Source organism: Tiliqua scincoides, chromosome 5, assembly GCF_035046505.1.
Source record: "Tiliqua scincoides isolate rTilSci1 chromosome 5, rTilSci1.hap2, whole genome shotgun sequence".
Classification (NCBI taxonomy): Eukaryota; Metazoa; Chordata; class Lepidosauria; order Squamata; family Scincidae; genus Tiliqua; species Tiliqua scincoides.
The window spans coordinates 82165166-82185916 of NC_089825.1; the positions used below are offsets into that span (position 1 = coordinate 82165166).

The 20751-nt window shown below is 46.6% G+C and overlaps 1 protein-coding gene across 1 annotated transcript in view; it reads left to right on the top strand.

Annotated features, from left to right (window-relative positions):
• Window positions 1-473: 473 nt before the first annotated feature.
• The window catches only part of ERBB2 (erb-b2 receptor tyrosine kinase 2), a 72216-nt gene continuing 51938 nt past the window's right edge, over window positions 474-20751 (top strand). Inside the window, exon 1 of the mRNA XM_066628432.1 lies at window positions 474-689. Coding sequence (XP_066484529.1) covers window positions 608-689 — 82 coding nt within the window. The 5' untranslated portion in view covers window positions 474-607. The remainder of the gene's footprint in view (window positions 690-20751) is intronic.

Below are 20751 nucleotides of genomic sequence, written 5' to 3' on the forward strand. Positions count from 1 at the left end.
CATTGACTGTAATGAGACTTACTTCTGAGTAGACATGCATCGGCTTGGGCTCTTAGGCTGCCATCCTATCCACACTTTCCTGGGAGTAAGTCCCATTGACTATAATGAGCCTTACTTCCGAGCAGACAAGCCTAGGCTTGGGCTCTTAATTCTTTGCTTTCCCTTTGCTCCTTCCAAGTCAGTGCTCTCATATGAAAACATTTCCAAGCAGGATCGCCCAGGGAGAAAAGAGTTCCACCTTCAAGGAGTCAAAACAAAACTTTTTTTCCAAAGTGATCCTTTTTCTCCTCTCATTTCCCACGAGGGACAGACAGACAGACTGAGCTTTTTGACGTGCTCCAACGAAGTCTTTGCTTTGCCACTCCCCAGGGAGCTGGAATCCTACGCGGGGGCGCGCTGGGCGCGCTCCCGACGCCCAGTGTTGGAAAAGAGGTGGTGGCTTTTTTTTTTTTTTAAGGAAGTGAAAGAGGTTGAAAAGTTGGATTGCAACAAAAAAACAAACCCGTGAAGGAGAAAGCGGATTTCCAAAGCTGTTGGGAAGGCACCCGGCCTCCCCCTTGCCTCTCTTTGGAAGGGATCATGAGTTGGGATTTGCAATGAAAAAACAATGGGGCCCTTTCTCAGCCCCTGCTGGTTTTGCACGGGGCTCCTCTTGGTTTCTGCCTGGCCGGGCGTTTGGAGTACAGAAGGTAGGTCTCAAGGCTGGTGGGAATGGATCTGGTTGTGATCCTGAAAGTGGGGTGTTGGTGGGGTGGGGAGAGCGGAGTGTTGGGAAAGCAGGAAAGAAAGTGGATCCTGTCTGGAGGCGATTGCACAACCGAGGGAAAGAAAGAAAGAGAGGGCCACTGCTCCACTTGTGGATTCTTGGTGTTCTTGAAATGAAAAGCCCCGAACCAGATCAACTGGTTTGAGCAAGGCGATCTCGGGGTCCGAGGGGAGCAAGCCGAGGCATCTGGACTGTTCAGCTGGACGGAAAGGGGGTGGATCTCGGATATGGGGTCGAGAGAGAACTTTTCCCCCCTGGGAAGATCGATCGCCCTGATGAGCTTCGCGGGGATTTCAGGGCGCACGTCCAAGTCTCAGCCCGCACTGACTTCCAGTCTTGGGATGTTGGGTTGATCCCAGTGCGCACCCCCTTCACCTTTGTACCCCCTCCCCCCCAATCGTGTCGGCTCATAGGAGTGCATTTGGCAGCCCCGCCCTGCAGTACGTGACTCTGTCGGGAAAGAGCAATTGCCGTCTACAGGGGTGATCATGGAGGTCATTCCAGAGTTGAAACCGTCTTTTTCGGGTGGGTGGATTGCATAGTGATGTTTGGGGGTGGTGGTGGTCTGCTTTGTGGGGGGGGGGAGGAAGGAGAGAGAAGGTGCTAGCCCATGATGTCACCAGGTAGGGATTGTCTTCTGGGGTCCTGCACAGTCCATGTGTCCCTCCCGCCCACCCATCCATCCACCCACCCACCAATGTGTGTTAAATTGACCAACAAAACTACATATTTAAGGGGGCAGCATTCACTGGTCTTCTGGCTCCAAAGGAAACTTCAGGCCACTCCTTCTCTCTTAACTGTCTCAAAGCAGAAGGGCTGTCAGTGTTGAGTGAGTCTGACAGGACAACCAGGGCCGGCCCATTCATGAGGCCAACTGAACTGGTTGCCTCAGGTAGTAAATGGTTGGTGGGGGAGGGGGTGCCTATCTTCTCTGCTGGCCTGCATCACTCTTCCTGCTCCTGCTTAGAAAAGAGGGGGATAGAGAGGAATGAGGAGGGGAGAAGAGTGCTGAGCTAGAACATTGGGGAGTGGGAGAAGCAGAGGTTGGCACTTCATTGAGTAACCCCTGCTAACTGGGTAAGAGGCACTCTTTCAAGTGGGTGCTCCTCTTTTTAGCAGGGGGAGAGTAACTGGCCCTCCTCACCCCAGCGGTGTCTTTTCTAGTGGGTGTCTGCTGGTGATCTTTTTAGATTGTGAGCCCTTTTGGGACAGGGAGCCATTAGTTATTTGATTTTTCTCTGTAAACCAATTTGTGAACTTTTAGTTGAAAAGCGGCTTATTAATAATAATGATGACAATAATAAGGGGATGGCATTTGGCATGCTGCCTCAGGCTCTAAGAGCCGTGGGCCAGACCTGAGTCCAATCCTATGCACAGGGGTGTATCTACCCTGGAGAAAGATGGGCAAGAGCCCTGGGTGCCAGTTGGAGGTGGGCACCGCCATCTGCAATTGCTTCTCCAGTTGGGGCAAAACTACCCAACTGGCTGCTGAAAGTGTGCACACACTCCAATCAGGCTGGAATTGGTGTGCATGCGCCCTCTCAGTTGGTTGGGCGATAGGCACTCGCGTCCATCACTTTCCAAATCAGGAAGCTACAGGAGCGCCTGCCACCTGGGTACTCACAGCCACAGCTTGGCTGATTTTGCCCTGTCACAGCTTTGAGCATGGGCAGTCACTCCTGTCACTTCCTGAAGTGACATCACTCCATTCCTGTCCAGGGTGCCCAGCACCCTGGTACGCTTCTACCTGCGCATGTCTATTCAGATGTAAGTCTCATTGTACTCAGTGACGAGTACAGTACTGTATAAGTGCACCCTGAGTCTGTGCTCTTGTTTAGGAACAGAGGAACCATCTTATTTATTTATCACGTGTGTATATGACCCTTCCTCCAAAGAGAGCTCATGGCTGCTCCCCTCCTTATTTCCTCACAACAACCCTGTGAGGTAGATGAGGCTGAGAGAAAGTGACTGGCCCAAGGTCACCCAGGAAGCTTCGTGGCTAAGTGGGGATTTGAACCTGGGTCTTCCAGGTCTGAATCCACCTCCCAAACCACTACACAACCCTGGCTCTCACCACCCTGGATCTTGTTTTGTTGTGCTCAGGCCAAAAGCTCCCTAGTCCAACCTTCTTTGCAAGAATCCCAGCAAGTAAAGGGTGGCCTGCAGGACATTGGTTAGTGGTTCACTAGGGGATCATGGTTTTCCTTCTTCCTTCTGTCCACATCTGGGCAATGAATTGTACAGTTGTGCAACTGTACATTCTGTCTTCTTTCGTTGTCTGTTTTTTGTATGTTCTGTTGCAATTGAACATTATGGATCTTCTCTTCTTTTTCTCCTGTCCCTTTCCCCTTTAGTGAGACTGCTGTTTTCAGACTGCATTATTAAAGTTATGTCTAAATGCTTTGGGCCCATAGTGTCTATCTGTGGAGAATTTTGTTGTTGTTTAGCCAAGTGATTTCTTCCTTGGCTTTGCTTCTGAGAGGAAATGAGGTGGGGAAAGAAAGAAAGCTTTTTTCAGTTAAGCTTGGTTAATATTCACACAAAAGCCTTTATAGGTTTGGAAACCTCTGGCACACAGCTTCTCAACATATCATATCACCAAAGACTCCCTTAAGGAGACAGCGTTGTTGAACAGTTGCCGGATCCTTCCCTTTGATTAGAGTGAAGGAATGAATGGGTGGTGCTTCTTAGGTCAAAGGGTGGAGCAGAGTGGCACCTAGTGGGGGCAAGGAATGACACTTGGTGGGTCTAGTGGTAGAACCTGGCTTTGCTAAGGTGGAGCTGGATGGGCCCTGAAATATAGTGAACAGGAAAAATTCAAACTGATAGGAAATAGCCTGTCCTCTCAGTTTTCTTGCCTCCCACTCAGATTTTTGTCCTTCCCTTGAAAGTCCAGAGAAGGAAGTTTTATCTCTGGAGACTTTGCAGTGTTAATTACAGAACTGATTATGAGGACTCAGTTCTGCAGGCCCCTCCCTCATGCAAGTGTCTCACCAAGGAATGATGAACTCCAGGAGTGTCCAGACAAAGATTTTCACAATTGACCTCGTGCTTTTGGAGTTTGGTGTTGCCCACAGATGAACAAGGCTCAGTTGTATCTCTTATTTTCCTTGAATCCTGATGAGGCAGGGAGACCTTGAACAACTATTTCAGTAATTTATTAGACCAGTGGTTCTCACACATTTTAGCGCTGGGACCCACTTTTTTAGAATGAGAATCTGTCAGGACCCAATGGAGTGATGTCATGACCGGAAGTGACATCATCAAGCAGGAACATTTTTCACAGTCCTAGGCTGCAATCCTACCCACACTTACCCAGGAATAAGTCCCATTTCCTATCACTGATAAAAAGCATATTCAAAGTAGCCTGTTAAAAAATACAGATGTGCAACATTTCTCCAAATGCAGTCACATACCATGGTAGCATCAAGTCCAATATATTAAAAATAAAATATTGAAATGAATGGGGACCCACGTGAAATTGGCTCATGACCCACCTAGTGGGTCCCAAACCACAGTTTGAGAAACACAGGATTAGACAAAGGTTAATAAACTGAAGTTCAGTCTGAATCAGATGGAACTGTTGTGAGTGGACAATCAAGTTGATGTGAGATTAGGTGGTCCTGCCTGCGTGACACTCTCTTGAAGGACCAAATCCATAACTCAGGGTTCTTCTGGAACCAGCTCTGAAATACATTATGCTCAGACATTGGTGGTGAGAAATCCCTTGTTCTGACTTTGCTCAATGTACCAGCTGTGGCTCTCCTAGATGATGAGAATTTGGCTGTTGTGGCACTGTGCTGGTAACCTCAAGACCATATTACGATCATGTGCTCTATATGAGCTGCCTTTGATGAGCACCTGGGAATTCTGCACCAGAACTCAAGATAATTCAGGACTGATATAGTACCAGTCCTGACCCAGTAATTAGTTTTCAGTTTCCATTCAAAAATGCAGTTATTGACTTTTCAAGGTCTTAGTATAGTCTTGATCCAGAATATCTGAAAGTACGCTTTTCTCTGTATGTCCTTCTCCCACCAGTGCCTTAAGCTCATCTGAAGGTGTCCTGTCTTTTGAAGTGAATTGAGAGGCCACACCAGCTTCCAAGAGACTTCTGTGCATGTCTACTCAGAAGTAAATGCTTTTGTGTTTAGTGGGGCTTGCTTCTAGGAAGGTGTCTATAGGATTGCAGTCTTCGGGAGCTTCTTGGTAGTGGCTCCATTGCTGTAGAACTCTTCACCCAGGGAGACTCATTTGGCCAACTCACTTCTATCTTTAAGAAGGTGTGTGAAATCTTATTTGGGAGAACTTTCAGCTGGAGTTTGAGCAGAGTTATTACTTGCTGATTTGTATGTGGATATTTTACATGTGTGTTTATGCATTTGTTTTAGGGTGCAATCCGAACCAACTTTCCAGTACTGACCTAGCCACAATGCAGCCCCAAGGTACGGTAACAAACATACCCTTACCTTGAGGAGGCCCACTTGACTGCCTCCCCACTGCAGAATGTAGTGCACACCCCACTGGCACAGCTATGTCAGTGCTAAAAAGTTGGTTTGTGCCCTTAGTTGCTTTTCCATATAATTCACCTGTATGTTCATCAATAGGGTGACAAATGCCATACATTCAGTAGCAGCAAGACTTACTGCTTCACTGAGCAGGTGAAGCTTTTTCCCTACCATTTCATCTCCATGTTGGTGGTGATGGGGAAAGTTCACTTGCTAAATCCCTACATATCAGGCTGATGTGGAAACACAGGATCGGGGCCAGTTGGCTGCCGATAAGGTGATGGACTTGGTTCAGTTCACACAGCATCACACAATTGGTCAAAGTTTAGTAATCCGCTGTGAGTTTTAATGTGCACTTTTTTTTCTATGTACTGTATGTGGAATTCTTGTTTTTATGAGAGGGAGAAATCACGCACGCACGTGCACATACCATTCTTCATTTACTGTCTGCTGTGGCACTGTCTCAGAAGGGTTGGACCATACAGTTTTCCTGAACATGCACGTCGGCTTTTTGGACATGCAACCCCCAACTCTGCACTCCTGTTTATCTTTGCTGCCGGGGAAGAAGCCCATCCATGAGTGTGTTCAGCGTGCATTGGAGTGCAGTCCTCCTAGAAGTTTCTTGAGGGTGATGCCATCTTTGTAAAGAAAGTGGTTGGTCTACAATGTGTGGCAGGGGAGGTGGGGAGATAGTTGATTGGCATTTGACAGGCAATGCCAGTAAGATGTCTTAAGAATACAGCTTCATCAAGGGACAGTAAAACATAAGAAGAGCAAACCAAGAGACCAATTCTATCCAATTTTCCAGAGCCGGTGCTGCTGTACCAATAGGGTGTGTGCTGCATCCTGCGGTGGGGGAGCAGTCACAGAGGCCTCCTCAAAGTATGGGCACATTTGTTCCCTTACCTCGGAGATGCAATGCTGCGGCACTGGAACTGGAAAGTTGAATAGGATTGAGCCCCAAATCTCCATCTAGTCTGGTATTGTGTTTCCCACTATTGCCAACCACATGCTTCCAGGAAGCCCGCAAACAGGGCCTGAAAATAACAACCTGTTCCTGCTGGGTACTTTCAACAGTGGGTATTCAGAGGCATACCTGGAGGTTCCATGTAGCGGTTAATGGCTAGTACCCATTCAGAGTGAAGGTGTCTAATTTTTTTAAAGCCAGCTAAGCAGCAGATTTCATCATCGTGGATTGCATGTATGCAATCAATCACTACTTCCAATGAACAAATATATTGCAATCCATAGATCCAAAAGATATCTGCACTCATAACTTTTCCGCCTTCCTGCACTTCTGTCACGCTTTGCTCTGGGGCATAACTTAAGACGCAATTCCCTGCCATCATAAACATTGTCCAAAATTTGCTGCCCTTAAACTGCACTTCGGATTTACTCCATGAAGTGTGGGAGGAGGACTCCTATTGTGTTGAGATCAAGCCAGCCATCCCCTTGCCAAGGTTACATTCACATGTGTCTATGTCTGCAGTATTGGGGTGCCTGTGTGTGTTGGGCTGTGTCATGTTCTCAAAAGGTTGGGTGAGGACATTCCACTGAATGGAGAATGTTCACTTTGCCTGCAGCCCGGGCAAATTGGCCCATGTGACTCCTTTCTTTTTTTCTCAGGAGGTTGAGTGTTGTGAGCTGGGTTGGTGTTTGTCATGAAGATGAGTCTTGATTAATGTTGATGGTGTTGTTTTAGGCAGCGAACCAGCATTTAGTGGGGTTTTCTGGAATGCTGCAAAACTTCTGATGTGGCAAGTGAAGATAAGTTAACAGCATGTTCAAAATTACACAGCAGGGATTATTTCTCAGCCATTCTTGTCACTTCTGGCTCCTTGCTTTGCTGCCTGTTATTCCTTGGCTCCTTTATTGTGAAATACAACAGGCAACTGGCTGTAGTGTTTGTAAATAATATTTTATCTTTGGACTTTGTCATCTTTATCTTGCTTAGTAATCCAAGACCTACTGGATGAATTCAAACAAGAAAGCTGCCAAGTTTCTCTTCTGGTCTCTCTTCATCCTAGTTCTAGATCGGTGTTTCTCAACCAGTGGTATGGATTCCACCAGTGGTACATGAGATGGTGCCTGGTGGTACTTGCAGGACCCCTGTCGCTCGATAGCGAGATCAGGAACTTGATGCAAGAAACAGTGGTAGGAGACTTGGCTCAGCAGGCAGAGCTCCAAATCACGCTTTTCCATGCTTGAAAAAGCCTTCCTGTCCACCCTGAGCCTCTTGCTGGTGTTTGTTGCATCATATCTGGTCTCCCAACTCAGAAGTAACTGACAATGATGTCATCGCCTGTTATTGCTGGTGGTACTTCAAATAAGTGGACCATGTGAAGTGTATGGTGGAGGACAAACGTTGAGAAATACTAGTCTAAGCCATTTCACAGGTTTGTTGCAGGGATAAAATGGAGGCAAGGAAGAGATCATTGTTCTAGATCAGGGGTGTCCCAACATTTTGGCAGGAGGGCCACATCATCTCTCTGACACTGTGTTGGGGGCTGGGAAAAAATTAATTTACTGTTTAAAATTGGAATATAAATTTACTTAAATGAATATATTAGAGATGGAACTTATTTGAATGAATGAAGGTCTTGCAGTAGCTCAAGTCCTATAAAAGACTTTGTACAAAGCAAGGCCAGCCTTTCCTTCACTGCCACTGCTGCATCACAGATGTGAAACAGCAAGTAGTGGAGGAAACCCTTGTCCCACAGCTCAGGTGAGAGGTCGAACAGTCGTCCTCATGCTGAGAGCAGTTGCGTCAGGTCACCATGGGCTCCAGTAAGTCTTTGGAAGGCCAGAGTCTCAGTGGACACTGGGGGCTCCCCGAGGGCTGGATTGGGAGCCCCCGAGGGCCGCACGTGGCTCCTGGGCTGGGGTTTGAGCACCCCTGTTCTAGATCTATATGATCATCACTGGGAGTGTAAGAATTGTCTTTGTTTTCAAACTGACCTTGCCTTCCTGTCAGTTTTATTTTTCACATACTTGATTGACTGACTAGGGAAGTGCATATATGTGTAGGTTTGAGATGGACAATCCAGCGCTGTCAAAAAGATCACTGGGAGACATGGAAAAGGCAGTTTCAAATGTGTGTAGGTGTGAAATATGAAGACATCCTCTGTTTTGTTTTGCTGGAAGAATTCTGTGTGACTGGAATGCCTGTATACTTCGTAGCTGACTGGTGCTAAGCTTAGACATGCTTTGTTGCATGAGTGCCAAGGTTGTTCCATGGTAACCTCTAACCTGGGGCTATAGTACAAAGATACTGGCCTCCATTACAGGGTTGTCACAAGGATTACTGAGACAATGTAATTTACCAGTAATCAGAAACCTTTGTTTTCACAGGGTTGCTACGTGGCTTGTTTTCTACTGACCTTCTCTTGATTTGTCAAGGCTTGGGCCAGATGCCTGTCTAAGCAACACAGTCTGCTTATGAGTGGCTTTCTAAGCAACCTCTGTGACAGCCTGATCTGTCTGGTAGGGTTGGGTTCTTGACTGAGTTCACCTCTCCCGTTCCCTTCAATAAATTACCAGTGCAGATCCAACCAGCCAGAACCAGAGCATGATGGAGGAGTCATAAGAACATAAGAAGAGCCCTGCTGGATCAGGCTCAGTGTGTTGGAACAGATACGTGTGGTCCAGGCTTGGAGGGGGATCACACCTGGGATGTATGTAGTGAGTTAATTTAATCATTATTTATGTCAGTCATCCTTAAGAATTATAAGCTCTCGCTTAGTTCATGCATGTGTTGATCATGCTGTGACTTCAGTGACTGGTGGTTATTTGTAAGTGTGAATAGACCACCACAGTTAGTTCCAACTTATCACCTTTAATACAGTACTTTTTTAAATTAAGTGAATCCACATTGCCACTCACAAACAATCATGAAGTATTGTTTGCACAATCTTAGGCACGTTCTGGGAATTGCTCCCATGTAAGCACTGCTGGTGCTGACTTTCTCTGCACCCTGAGATGAAATCTGACCGTGTTCTCACCTATCTCTATGGCCACCACTGGCTCCTGGGTGCTGGGACTTCAGCGGTTGGCCAGGTGGAACCTCTGATAGCTGTGGGCTGTTAGCCAGTGCCTCACCTGGCCAATCTCTGATGCCCCCCCCCCCAACATGTAAGCACACGTAGGATTGTAGTCTTGTGGAATCTTCCTTGTTGTGAGACAGAGATGAAAAGTTGCCAGTTAGTTCCCAAATGTGTTTTTTATGCCCTCTTTAGGTTTCTGATCCTTAAATTGATGAGCAAAAGAAGTGCACTTTTGAGCATGGGGCTCACACTCGTATTCAATTTGTCTTGTATTGTATACAGAAGGAGCCTCCAAAAATCTTGAGCAGATGCAAATAGAATACCTGTACACTATATGCTCGAGTCAGTTTCAAACTGATGCAGTGATCATAGCATTCCTAGAATAAACCTGGGATTTGGGGGGGGGGGGGAGGTTGGCGTGTGTGGCAAATTCTGTTTGGGATTCCTGGATATCTCTAACTTTGGGGAAAAAATTAGATTAAATTATCTGAAACATTAGAGGCACCTTCTGGATAACAAGATTAAATATGAGCTTGTGTACCGTGATCAAAAGCATCAGACAAATGAGAAGAGCCGCCCTTTGCTCCGAGCAGGATGTACCAAGGGGCGTGCAAGACAAGGAAAAGGTAAGATGGGAATTTGGGACGGTCTGTTCAATTCTCAGCGTTTCATCTCTGGGATATTAGCATGGGGCATGCAAACTCCCTCAACCCAGCTTGTTCCCAAGGTGACCTTCAAACTCCCGCCAGAACCAGGGCCTCTTTGCGCTCTCTCCCTGCTCTCTTCTATTGCAGCTGTTAAATATTGCTGTTAAATATTAAACTATGAAAGGTTTTATAGCGTCAGCAAAAAGCCTTCCAGTGGTCCTCACCCTCTAGCTGCACTGCAGCTCTTCCCCCTCCTCCCCAACTCAGCACTGAGGGATGTTCTAGGAACTTTGCCTGCTGTAAGGTTTTCAGAAGTGGGAAGGGGAGACAAACACAACATCAACCTACCACAAGCCTCTGGCACCTGTAGTCAAAAGGGAAACTGGGAATGAAAAAACAAAGATGGTCATGTTCCTAACCCTCCCAGGCAGGTACATCACCCGAGTTGAGGTACATTCCAGAAACTTCTGCAGTGGAGCAGAGGATGCTGAGGTGCATCTCTAGGATCTGACATTGTCCCACAGTTCATCCAGTTTCCTCTGGAACATCCTCTGATATCCTAGACTAGAGCATGCAGGTTTTTGACTGCACTGCGTTTTTGGCTCTTGTACACATACACACAAAAGCCATTCCAAGTGATTGCTGTATTTGCAATACTTATGTTTGTGTTTCTTTCAGTTCCTCTTTTTAAAAAGATACGTTTGCTTTGTGACTTTTATTCACAAACCATCCAGTAGGGTAGGGGTAGTCAAACATAAGGCCCATGGGCCGAATGTGGCCCCTGGAAGCAATTTATCTGGTCCCTGTTACAGTTGGTCTCTCCCAGTTTGATAAACGGGCTCTCTCATTTCTTGAAAATATGAACAAGATTTGCACATTCTCTTCTGGCATTTGTAGCTAATTAGTTTCTATATGAAAACAAAGTGCTTATTTCTGGCCATCATTTCCTTAATGACATCACCTCCTGCTTCATGATGTCACTTCTGGCCCTCAGCAGACACCATGAATGCTAACTTTGGCGCTCTGTATGAAATGAGTTTGACATCCCTGCAATAGGGGATGGAATATCCTATGGTGCAGTCATATCCTATGGTGCAGGCACACTAAAGTACGAAGGAGGAAAAATTGCTCAATAGCAAGAGCTTGGTTTGGTAAGCGCTGCTCTACTTAACCCCTTCCCTGTCACTTGTGGTGAGTAAAAATAGCCTCCAGGCAAGCCGCCTCTTACACTCCTTCCTGGAGTTATAGGTTACCATTTCAAGCTTGGAAGGGCAGCTGAGGGGCTGCAGATTTTACTGTGATATGGAGACTCTCTTTCTGGCTTCCTGCCTGTCACCTGGGACAGGAAATGGGAGACAATAAAGAAATGATGAAAATGAACCAATTTCAAGATTGGTTTTATCTGCAGTGCAACTGAAAGGCTTGGGAATAAGTCGGACTTGCCAGTTTACGGCCTCTTCCAATATTGTGTGATGTTATCACTGTCCTTCATGTGTCTTCATAATGGCCAAATGAAGTCAAGGTGAAGTCAATGGCCTATGAGTCAAGGTGAAGCCTCATGATCTACTTTCAGTGCCTGGAACTCGGTTCTAAAGCGGATGAAATAGCAATGTGCCTCAGTAGCACATGCAAAATGCCTTGTGTTCAATATGGAGTAACTAACTTAAAGCTTCAATATGGAGGCCAAACTTAAAGCTTCTGGGACTAGAACAAAAGGTTGTAGGGCAGAGGGCTGAACCTGTGCAGATAAGTTTGAGGTCTGTTGTGGTCTTTTCAAAATGAAGTAATATGTTGGACTGTGAAGGAGTGCTCGTGTGGGTTTTTGTGGTGACATTCTCTGCAGAAAGTTGCACATTTAGCGACCTGGGTGTACTTTGTGAATGAGGAATGTGTGCGTGCTCGGAAATGCTGCTTAACTTTTGCTTTAACACTCCTGGTAAGTGGGTGGGTCCTGGGGCCCATCAGACAGTGAGTACTGACTGGGGCAACATCAGTATGCTGCTGAGCTGCCACGGAGCCAGTGGATGGGTTGAGGGGAGACTGTCAAGGAACAGCACACTTGTTCATTGTAGATCAACAGGCAGCAACTTTTGAAATGATAAACTGGGGATAGTGGGCCTGTGTCACACCAGTGTTCTTCAGTGTTGGGGTTGGGACTCCAATGGGGTCGCGAAGCCTCAATTTTAGGGTCGCAGGAACTTCCAGGAGCTAAAAAAGTTGAAGACCACTAGATTAGAGTACCACCAGGTGAAGGGGAAGGCATTAGGTGTAACCCTTCAGGTATCAGGAGATTGTGTCCCAGGCCTGCCCAGGTTCTTAGCAATTGTGCTAAAATAGCTTTCGCTAGTGCCAGGTGTCATGGTAACTTTTTCTGCTCTATGATAAGAATATTTTGTTACAGTGAACAGTCCTGGGAGGGAGTAACGGGCAGGGAGTGAATGGTGAAGGGGGCAGGCAGTGGGCGGATAGGGTCCCAGGAGGGGGTCAGGACCAACAGTGGGTCCCCAGTCTCATACTTTGTTTAATGGGGTCGTGGCTTGAAAAAGGTTGAAGACCATGGTGTTCAACAGCATGTGCATTCAGTGGTAAGTTTCATTCAGCCTAATTTTCCTTGTCATTTGTCAACAGTGTGTCCACCTTTGGGAGCAGAGGGTCATGGATCTTTCCATGATGACTCTGTTTTGCTATTAGTATGCAGGTTATACCAACTCAGTCCTGCCTCCCAGGAGTCTTTGTCAACCACTTTCCAATTCTCCATTTTTATCTGAAAATGAAAACATGACGAATGATGGGAAGATTGGAAGATGATTGAGAGGGGCTGGTATCTGTGCCAGATCCGCTGATGTACTAATATTGTATACATGTCCCTTTGACTTTGTCCCCTTGCACGTATTCGGGTTTGCATGACCGTACATTCCTGCAAGCCGCTTGAAACCTGAGAACCATCCCTGGAAGGCCAACTGATCTTTATTGCAGACCCAGGCAGCACTGAATTTGTGATACTAATTGAAATCGCAGACAGGATGATGGGAACAGGAGCCTTTTACGTAGCAGCTTTTGAGTGATTGAAGGGCTTTGTGTGCATTCCTATGGTAATAATTACAACCATCCCTCTAAGGTAGGCCAGTATTATTAATTCCCCATAATGCACATGGGGGTGGCTGAGGTTCAGACAATTAGTGGCTTACCTCAGGCTACTGGATGAGTTCATGGCAGAGCTGAGATTTGAACTGGTGACTTCCTCCTTCACAGCTCAGTCTCCTAGTCGGTGTGCTATAATCAGATTTCCTTCTGGGTAGACTGTCTTCTTGCTCACACAGATACTTGCTCTTGTCTTGTGGCTTGCTGGGATCTCCTTTGAGTGAGTAGGTTTGAACTGCTGTGTGGCTGGCTCCACTTCTTGACCAAATGGGGAAGAAACAAAAGCTCTGATCTGGGAGTGCTGGATATCACCAGCTTGGAAGAACAGCTCTCGAACTTTGCTACGTACTTCTAAAAGCTTTGGAGCTTTCAGTAGGCATTCAGTACCATTCAGTAAGAAGGACACTTCATATGTACAGGTCCAACCTTGTTACATTGGCGTAGCTGGGGGGGCACGCTAAGTTTTGCAGGGAGCTTCCCTGCAGTGTGCAAGCGGCTCCTGCCCCTCCCTTTGGGAGCCATTCGCCTCCGTTCCCCCACCCACCCACCCACATGGCTCCAAAGGGGGGGAGCTGCTTGCACAAGGTGAGGCTAAAGGGAGGTGAATGGCTCCCAAGGGGAGGGGGAGGAGCCGCTTGCATGCTGCAGGGAGGCTCCCTGCAAAACTTAGTGCGCCGCCCCCCCAGCTATGCCAGTGCCTTGTTATACACTGATTTTTTATACACTAATTTGATTCAACACAAATGGCCCCTGCAAATGAGAAGGAATGTGCTGATCCCTGGAGAAGGGGAAAAATGCATCCCTTTAAAATCACAGCTTAAAAAATTGTTTTTTTTACTGTTGTAGAGAGACAGTCATGCAGGCGATCATTCCATTCTCCTGCTGAGCCAAGCAAAGGCAGGAGGAGGTCCTTTGCATTTCTAATTGCAGATTGTCTCTCTGCGACAGTAAGAAAAGCTGTTTTTAAACCACAAATGTAAAGGGACACACTTTTTATTTTTTAAAACCACTTTTATTTAACACATTTTACGGTATCAGCAAGAAGTTCCATAATCAAATGCCTGAGGATGTCAAGGCAAGACATTATTCTATTAGGAGCAATGGAGGGGCAAGAAACCTGGATATGGGTCTTTAAATCTATTTTTCCACTGTTTTTTATCCATGGATTTTTTTATCCACTAGGAGTTCAGGAATGGAACCCCAGTGGATATCAAGGGACAACCTGTACATATATCCCCATATCCACGGGTCCCATATCTGCAGTTTCACTTACCTGCAGTTCTCAAATGTTCCCTCTTGTGCTCATGACTTTTTATTTCTTTTGCTTTGGAAAAGAAAACAGACAGTGAGAATCGTGACGCGTAACTGCTAGCTAGAGGAATACTAGAGAAGATGACAGTGGGACGTTAATAGGAAACAGAGTCTAGTGTTCTTGCTGTCTGCCTGCTTCCTCTGCTGTTCACTTCCTGTTAACAGCCTCCCTGGAGCAGGGAGGTTGGCTGGCCTGCCCCACATCCAGAGCAAGGTTGGGGCCGAAAGCAGCTCAGTCCAGGGCAAAGGGAATTGCTTCCCCTTACCCCATGTTGTGTTGCAGCAGCCCCAATGAGGCTACTCGGATCTGCCCTGGCCTGCCTGGAACTGGGATTAGGATCCAAGTGCCAGATCCTGGCCCCGCCCCAAATCACACCCCACCCACCCTTCCCCACCCTGAAAGTCTCCTCCCTGCCCTTCCCAGACCCCTGCACTGACCTGACTTGGCCAGTGCAGGCTTACCTTATCCACTGGCCCAAAGGGGCTTGGGCCAGCATCCGTGCACCGGCCTCCCTCCGTGGGTGGTGGCCCGAAAGTGCTTTATGGCACTTTTGTGACACTCTTTGGCCAGCACGACAGATTTGTGCAGGCCGAGGTTGCCCTCTGGCTTGTGCACTAAGTTCTTACTGTCTGCCCCAAAACAAAAGGAAGAGAAAGCTGCCTTTTGCAAAGTGTTTGCAAACAGAGAGAGGTGAGTTATGAGCCCCATGGGAGGAGGATTTGAGTAGGATTCACTACTGTCCATCGTAGCTGCAGGAATTTATCCCCCATGGATATGGGAGGACATCTGTATTCAGATGCATTATTGTAGCCAAATTTCAAGTTTCAGGTTTCCTGGTTGTTTCAGGTAAAGAGGGGAGATGAATTCGGTTGTTGGATCTGACACTGGCTTCCAAAATACATCTGTAGAACTTCAGACATTACAAGACTTGTCTCAAATTAAGCAGTGAGCTAACAGTGCACTTACACACACATACGAGTCATCTGTCTACTTACTTGTTTTTGTTTTTTTTAACTAACCTTGTCTTCCAAAGATCTCTAGTGTGTGGTGCCCTGTTGTCTCTCCTGAGGTCACACCATGATTTATGCCTAGTAGTCTGGATTTTTCCGTTCTTTTAATTAATCTGTGGAGTCTTTGGGATGGAAGAGTATGCTAATCCTAGTTGTCAGTGTCAGGTTTTAATATTTTCACTATTACTTTTTTTCCCAGTACAGTTAAATTTTGATGAAAATTTAACAAATCATTCTGCATGTATATGTGTGTGTGTGTACTGTGCAGATTAATATAGTCTCATTTACAAGAAATATTTTATCAGTTTTATATGAATGAGAATTCTCGTCCACTCTGTCCTGTTCCCCACCTCCCAATCATTCTTGTAAGGCCCAGATTTGGCATTGTAGCTCACCAAACCTCGTGATAAAGAGGGAGAAACAAAACAGTGACATCATTCATTCATTTTTGAAGCCAGAAAGAGCAAAATATTCCAAGAAGGGTGGCAGATCAACTCAAGAAGTCTTCTAAGGAGGCTTTCCTAAGAAACCCTCTTTTGATAGAATATGGTGTTAAAGTGAAAAACTTGCATATTCAGGAATATCAGTTTATTGGACTCCTGAATAGTCTGTTTTCCCAGCACTACCTATGAGCCCTACAAGGGGCAGAGCTATTCCACCTTTGGGAGGTGTATGTTTTTTTTAGCAGATGCAACTGAGAGTTGGCATAGTTTCCAGCTACACCTGTTTTGTAGGCAGTAGTACCTTGTTTTCTCATTGCGTGCATAGATTCTGTTGATGTATACTGAAGTTTGCCTGGCAGATATAATTGTTTCCACTTGGGAACTGGATTTTACACATTAACAGTTCTGAAAATGTTAGTATTTGGGAGGCTGGATCACAGCTTTTTTTTTTTCCTGGCAAGATTCTTTCCAGTTGTGAGACAGGAGGTTATTCAACAGGTGTTGCTTTTCCTGTCTTGAATCGAAAGAGGAAGCTATATCTTTTGAGTTTCTGCTTATCACATAGCTGCTGAAAACACCCAGAAACCCTTCCAGGGAAAAAATCGATGGCAACCCTATTTGAGAATGAGATGTTGGGTGATGGTAGCAAATGTATGGCTTCTAAAAAATTCAGAACATACTTTCTGAGCTGTTGTATTTTGGAAGTTTAGTATATAAGAAGAACCCTGTGAGATCAAACCAAGGGTCTATCTTGTCCAGCATCCTGACTCCAAACAACAACAGCTGGATGCTTCCAAGAAGCCCAGAGACAGAGCATGTCAGTATTTCAAAAATCCCGTGGCAGAAAATAGTGTTAGCCCCATAGAAACGTCTGCTTGCTTAGCTGAATGGAAACGTTAGAAGCTAGGCCACAAGCCCTTCAGCATGGCCAGCCCAGCCATGAGGCAAGTTCATGAGGCTTGTAGCTGCAGCACATGGTGGAAGGGTGGGGCAAGAGATGATGACTTCAGGGTGCCCTTCACCCCAAGTTGCTGCTGCCTCCTCCCTCCCTCCTGCTTCCTGGCACGAGTCACATTGATCTGCTTCCAGCTTGCTAAAAGTGAGTGAAAAGTGCATCATCTGCTTCCTTACCATGCTCTGTTGCACAGTTTTTGCAAACATGGAAGTGTGGGGCTTTCAGTTTTATTTAAAGGGATTGCACAAACGAAGAGGTCCCACACTTCCAGGTTGCCACGGAACATGGCAAGGGTTCCCCCACTCCCCCACTGTACTAAGACAGAGGTGGCAACAGCAGACTCTCTGCCAACTGTCGCAGTGTGAGGTGGTATCTCTGGCTGCACCGCCCCTGCCCTCTGGACTATAATGTTGTATACCAAGTCTAGCACAGGGTTGGGAACGTGACTCAGATGACTCGGGCTGATTTTGGGTGACTCTTGAGTCACACGCATGGAAGACTGGAAAACACTTGAGTCAGGGTCCCCCTGACTCGGCACTTGTCCCCACACACGCTGCCTGTGTCTAGGTGTGCTTCCTTACTGTTTTCGCCACATGAAAAACCTCATGGGGCCATCATTCTGACCGGTGAGCAGCAGGGAGTTCCAGCCACAAGGCAGGGAAAGGTTGATGCATCCGATCGGGGGGGGGGGAGGAGAAAATTCTTTTGCTCATCTTGATAGGAAGGAAGGAATGGATGAACAGTGGACCAAGGATGGGCAGGCCGGTATTTTCATTGACTGCAAGTGGACAGGAGGAGGAGCCCAAGGGGATTCTTGCCTTATGATTGGCTGGAGGGGAAAACAGGAGGTGGGAAAGCGGGGGGGGGGAGGTGGTTCATAGTAATCACGAACCTCATGGCTTCTATGGGCTTGTTGTTACTTTGGAGGAGGAAGCCTCATTGAACGACTAGCTGCAGTAGTACTACTTCTGAGTAGGCCTGCAAAGGATCAGGTCGTCTTGGTAAGCCTCGCAGCTGCTGCTCGTGACACTCCTCCCTCTTGCCACTTCTCTCCCACCTCCTCCCGCTCTGTTTACAGATGGGTGGGGACAATAGGGGAGTGAGTAAAGAGAACTTTGACACACGCATGCCTCTTGACAACAGTTCTGTTTTTTCCACTGTGGGATTTGTAAAGGCGGGGAACTTGACTTGAGTCCTTTAGAGTCACTAAAGGATGACTTGGTGACTTGGAAAGTGCCCCCCCATTTTGACTCTTTTTTGAGTTGAGTTGCGGGGGGGGGGGGGGATGACTCAGCTACTTGACTTGAGTCAAGCTGTGCTGGACTTGCCCATCCCTGGTCTAGCACCTATTAGTAGCACAAAATAAACCCTTGATTAGTAGTGGTGTCAGTAGACAGTCTGTCTCCTTATTCAACGCACAGAAAGTGTTGAGCGATCATCTAAAGGGCAAAAAAATAAAAACGTCCTCTAGGATGGTGGCGAGGACTTAATCAGGATTTGGCTGGTTCTGGTGCAATGGTGCGTGTAGACAAATAGGGCTTGCTTCTTGCCTACAAATTATGTCGAAGTGCTATGTGGGCATCTTCATGGGAGGCTGTCAGGCTGGCTCATTGATATATGTAGATACTCATTGAACAGCCACCATCCGTAGTAAGTCTTAAGCGTACCTTGCTTTGACTGAGTTCCACCTCCTTGGTGGAGAGGTAGACTAACTTCTTACATAGCATCTGTGACAGTGTCTGGGGCACCCCAAGGGACCCAAAGCCCCCTTCCCTCCTCTTGAAAGCTCATTCGTCACACAAGCCCCCATGAGTGTATATGAAATGATGCTATAAAGAGAAAATATTTTTTTATATGTGTAGACCACAGGAGTGGTTAGCTAGGGCTTGGTCAGCTAGGTCAGATCTGCTGTGAATCAGCAGCTCACAGATGGGATAGGAAGATGATAGCCTTCCCTGTTATTTATTACACAGAATCCCTTGGAAGTACACTCTGAATTTAGACCTATCCATAGCGATTGGGTATGGTAGTCATCTTTTGTGACTTTGTCTAATTTTTTCAAGCCATCTATGCTAGTGGCCATCACTAAATTCATTATGGCAGTGAATTTCATAGGTTAATTATGCATTGTGTAAAGAAATCATGTTTGCAGTATTAGTTTATGAGGCTGCCAAAAATTTTTTTTCTTTTGTCTCTGCACTGATGAAAAGCCTGGGCAGTAGGTGGGGAAAGAAGTGGTTCAGAGCATGGTGTAGCACAGTGGTTCTCACACATTTAGCACCGGGACCCACTTTTTAGAATGAGAATCTGTCAGGACCCACTGGAAGTTATGTCTTTAAACTTTAAATCAACCTTAAATCAACATTGAAATTTAGCTTTACCTAAGCTAGCACCTAATCTAACCTAAGAGAGGGAATCTAAGGTCCAGTGAGTTGGGGCACAGGAGCTAGGTGAGGGCAATAAAAATAAATATGTAGGTGTGTACATAGGTCTACTTGAGCAGGAGCAGAGTCCTACTCGTGAGTAAGAGCCCAAGGGTCAGGCACTTGGAAAAATAAATAAAACAGAGGAGGATAAAGTGGAAAGCAAATTCTTTGACTTTGTTTAAATTAACCCTACACTTAACCCAAGTTAAACTTAATCTAAGTTAGAACATGATCTAAACCAGGGGTGCTCACACTTTTTTGGCTCGAGAGCTACTTTGAAACCCAGCAAGGCCCAGAGATCTACCAGGGGGGAAGGAAGCGTCTGACAGACACCCCCTTTAATGTATGGAGCCCCTGCTGGAGTCTAGTCAGTTTCATCAGTTTTGTTGCTGCATGTCTGAAGAGCAGCTAAAGTGTCAGTTTCAGTTTAGTGTCAGCTAAATATGTCAGTTTCGTCTAGTCACTAGACGAAATTGACATATTAACAGTTTGGAGAGACAGGGCTCCCCATCTACTCATTTTGCCTCATGATCTACCGGTAGATCGCGATCCACCTATTGAGCACCTCTGATCTAAACAGTTCAGTAAATTGGGACACAGGATCTAGGTGAGAGCAATAAATAAATAAACTCAAATAAAACCTTGCTTAAGGTTAAAAAAACAGTCCAGCCTAAGAGAACTGAATTAGGAGGGTAAGAACCTAGGAAGAGCCAGTTCCCAACCAGACAGGGCAATTTAGCATAGTCATTGACCTGTAGGAGGTGATAAGAGCCCCATTAGGCTAATCCAAGCAACCCATTCAGGGGCCTGCAGAGTGGATTTAGCCCATCAACAGTCTTTTGTCTTCCTGAGCTTTTGTAATCTCACCTGGGAAGACCAGCCCCCTTTCAATCAGCAAGGAGGGAAGGAGGAGGAGCCAGCTAGGGTTATAAAGCTAGTGCCTGCCACCGCATGAGCCTCTCTGCAGAAGCGCGTGTGGCCTCTGGGACACCAAGTGCCACGGGAACAAAGTGCCAGGTAAGGCACCGCGAGTTTAGCATCTGGGCGAGTTCAGCAGCAGGGCGAGGAAGCCAGGGCCCCAGACACTGTCCTTCTCTTCCCTTGAGAAGAGGGTAGCAACCCAGTGAAGGGTTTTTAAGTACCCCTAAATAAAAACAACAAAAAAAAACTATGCAGTCAGACAGCCAGCAGCAGGACGGGGGGTATCCAGTGTTTTGCAAGAGTGTAACATGTATGACTATATGCCTCTGGGGCATAAGTCATGGGTGTGTCCTCGGTGCAAGGAGCTCCAGGGTCTCAGGGAACGTGTCCGCTTCCTTGAAGCCTTGGTGGCCGACCTGGAGAAGCAGAGGCAGGCAGAGAAGGACCTTGGGGAGACTTCTGGGGACGATCAGGCTTTGTCCCAACCTCAGGCACGCAGCTCCTCAGCTGCCAGGTTGGGAAGTCTCAGGGCTGTAGGACGTCAACCTGGAGAGGAGGGAAACAATCCCCTAGGGGGGA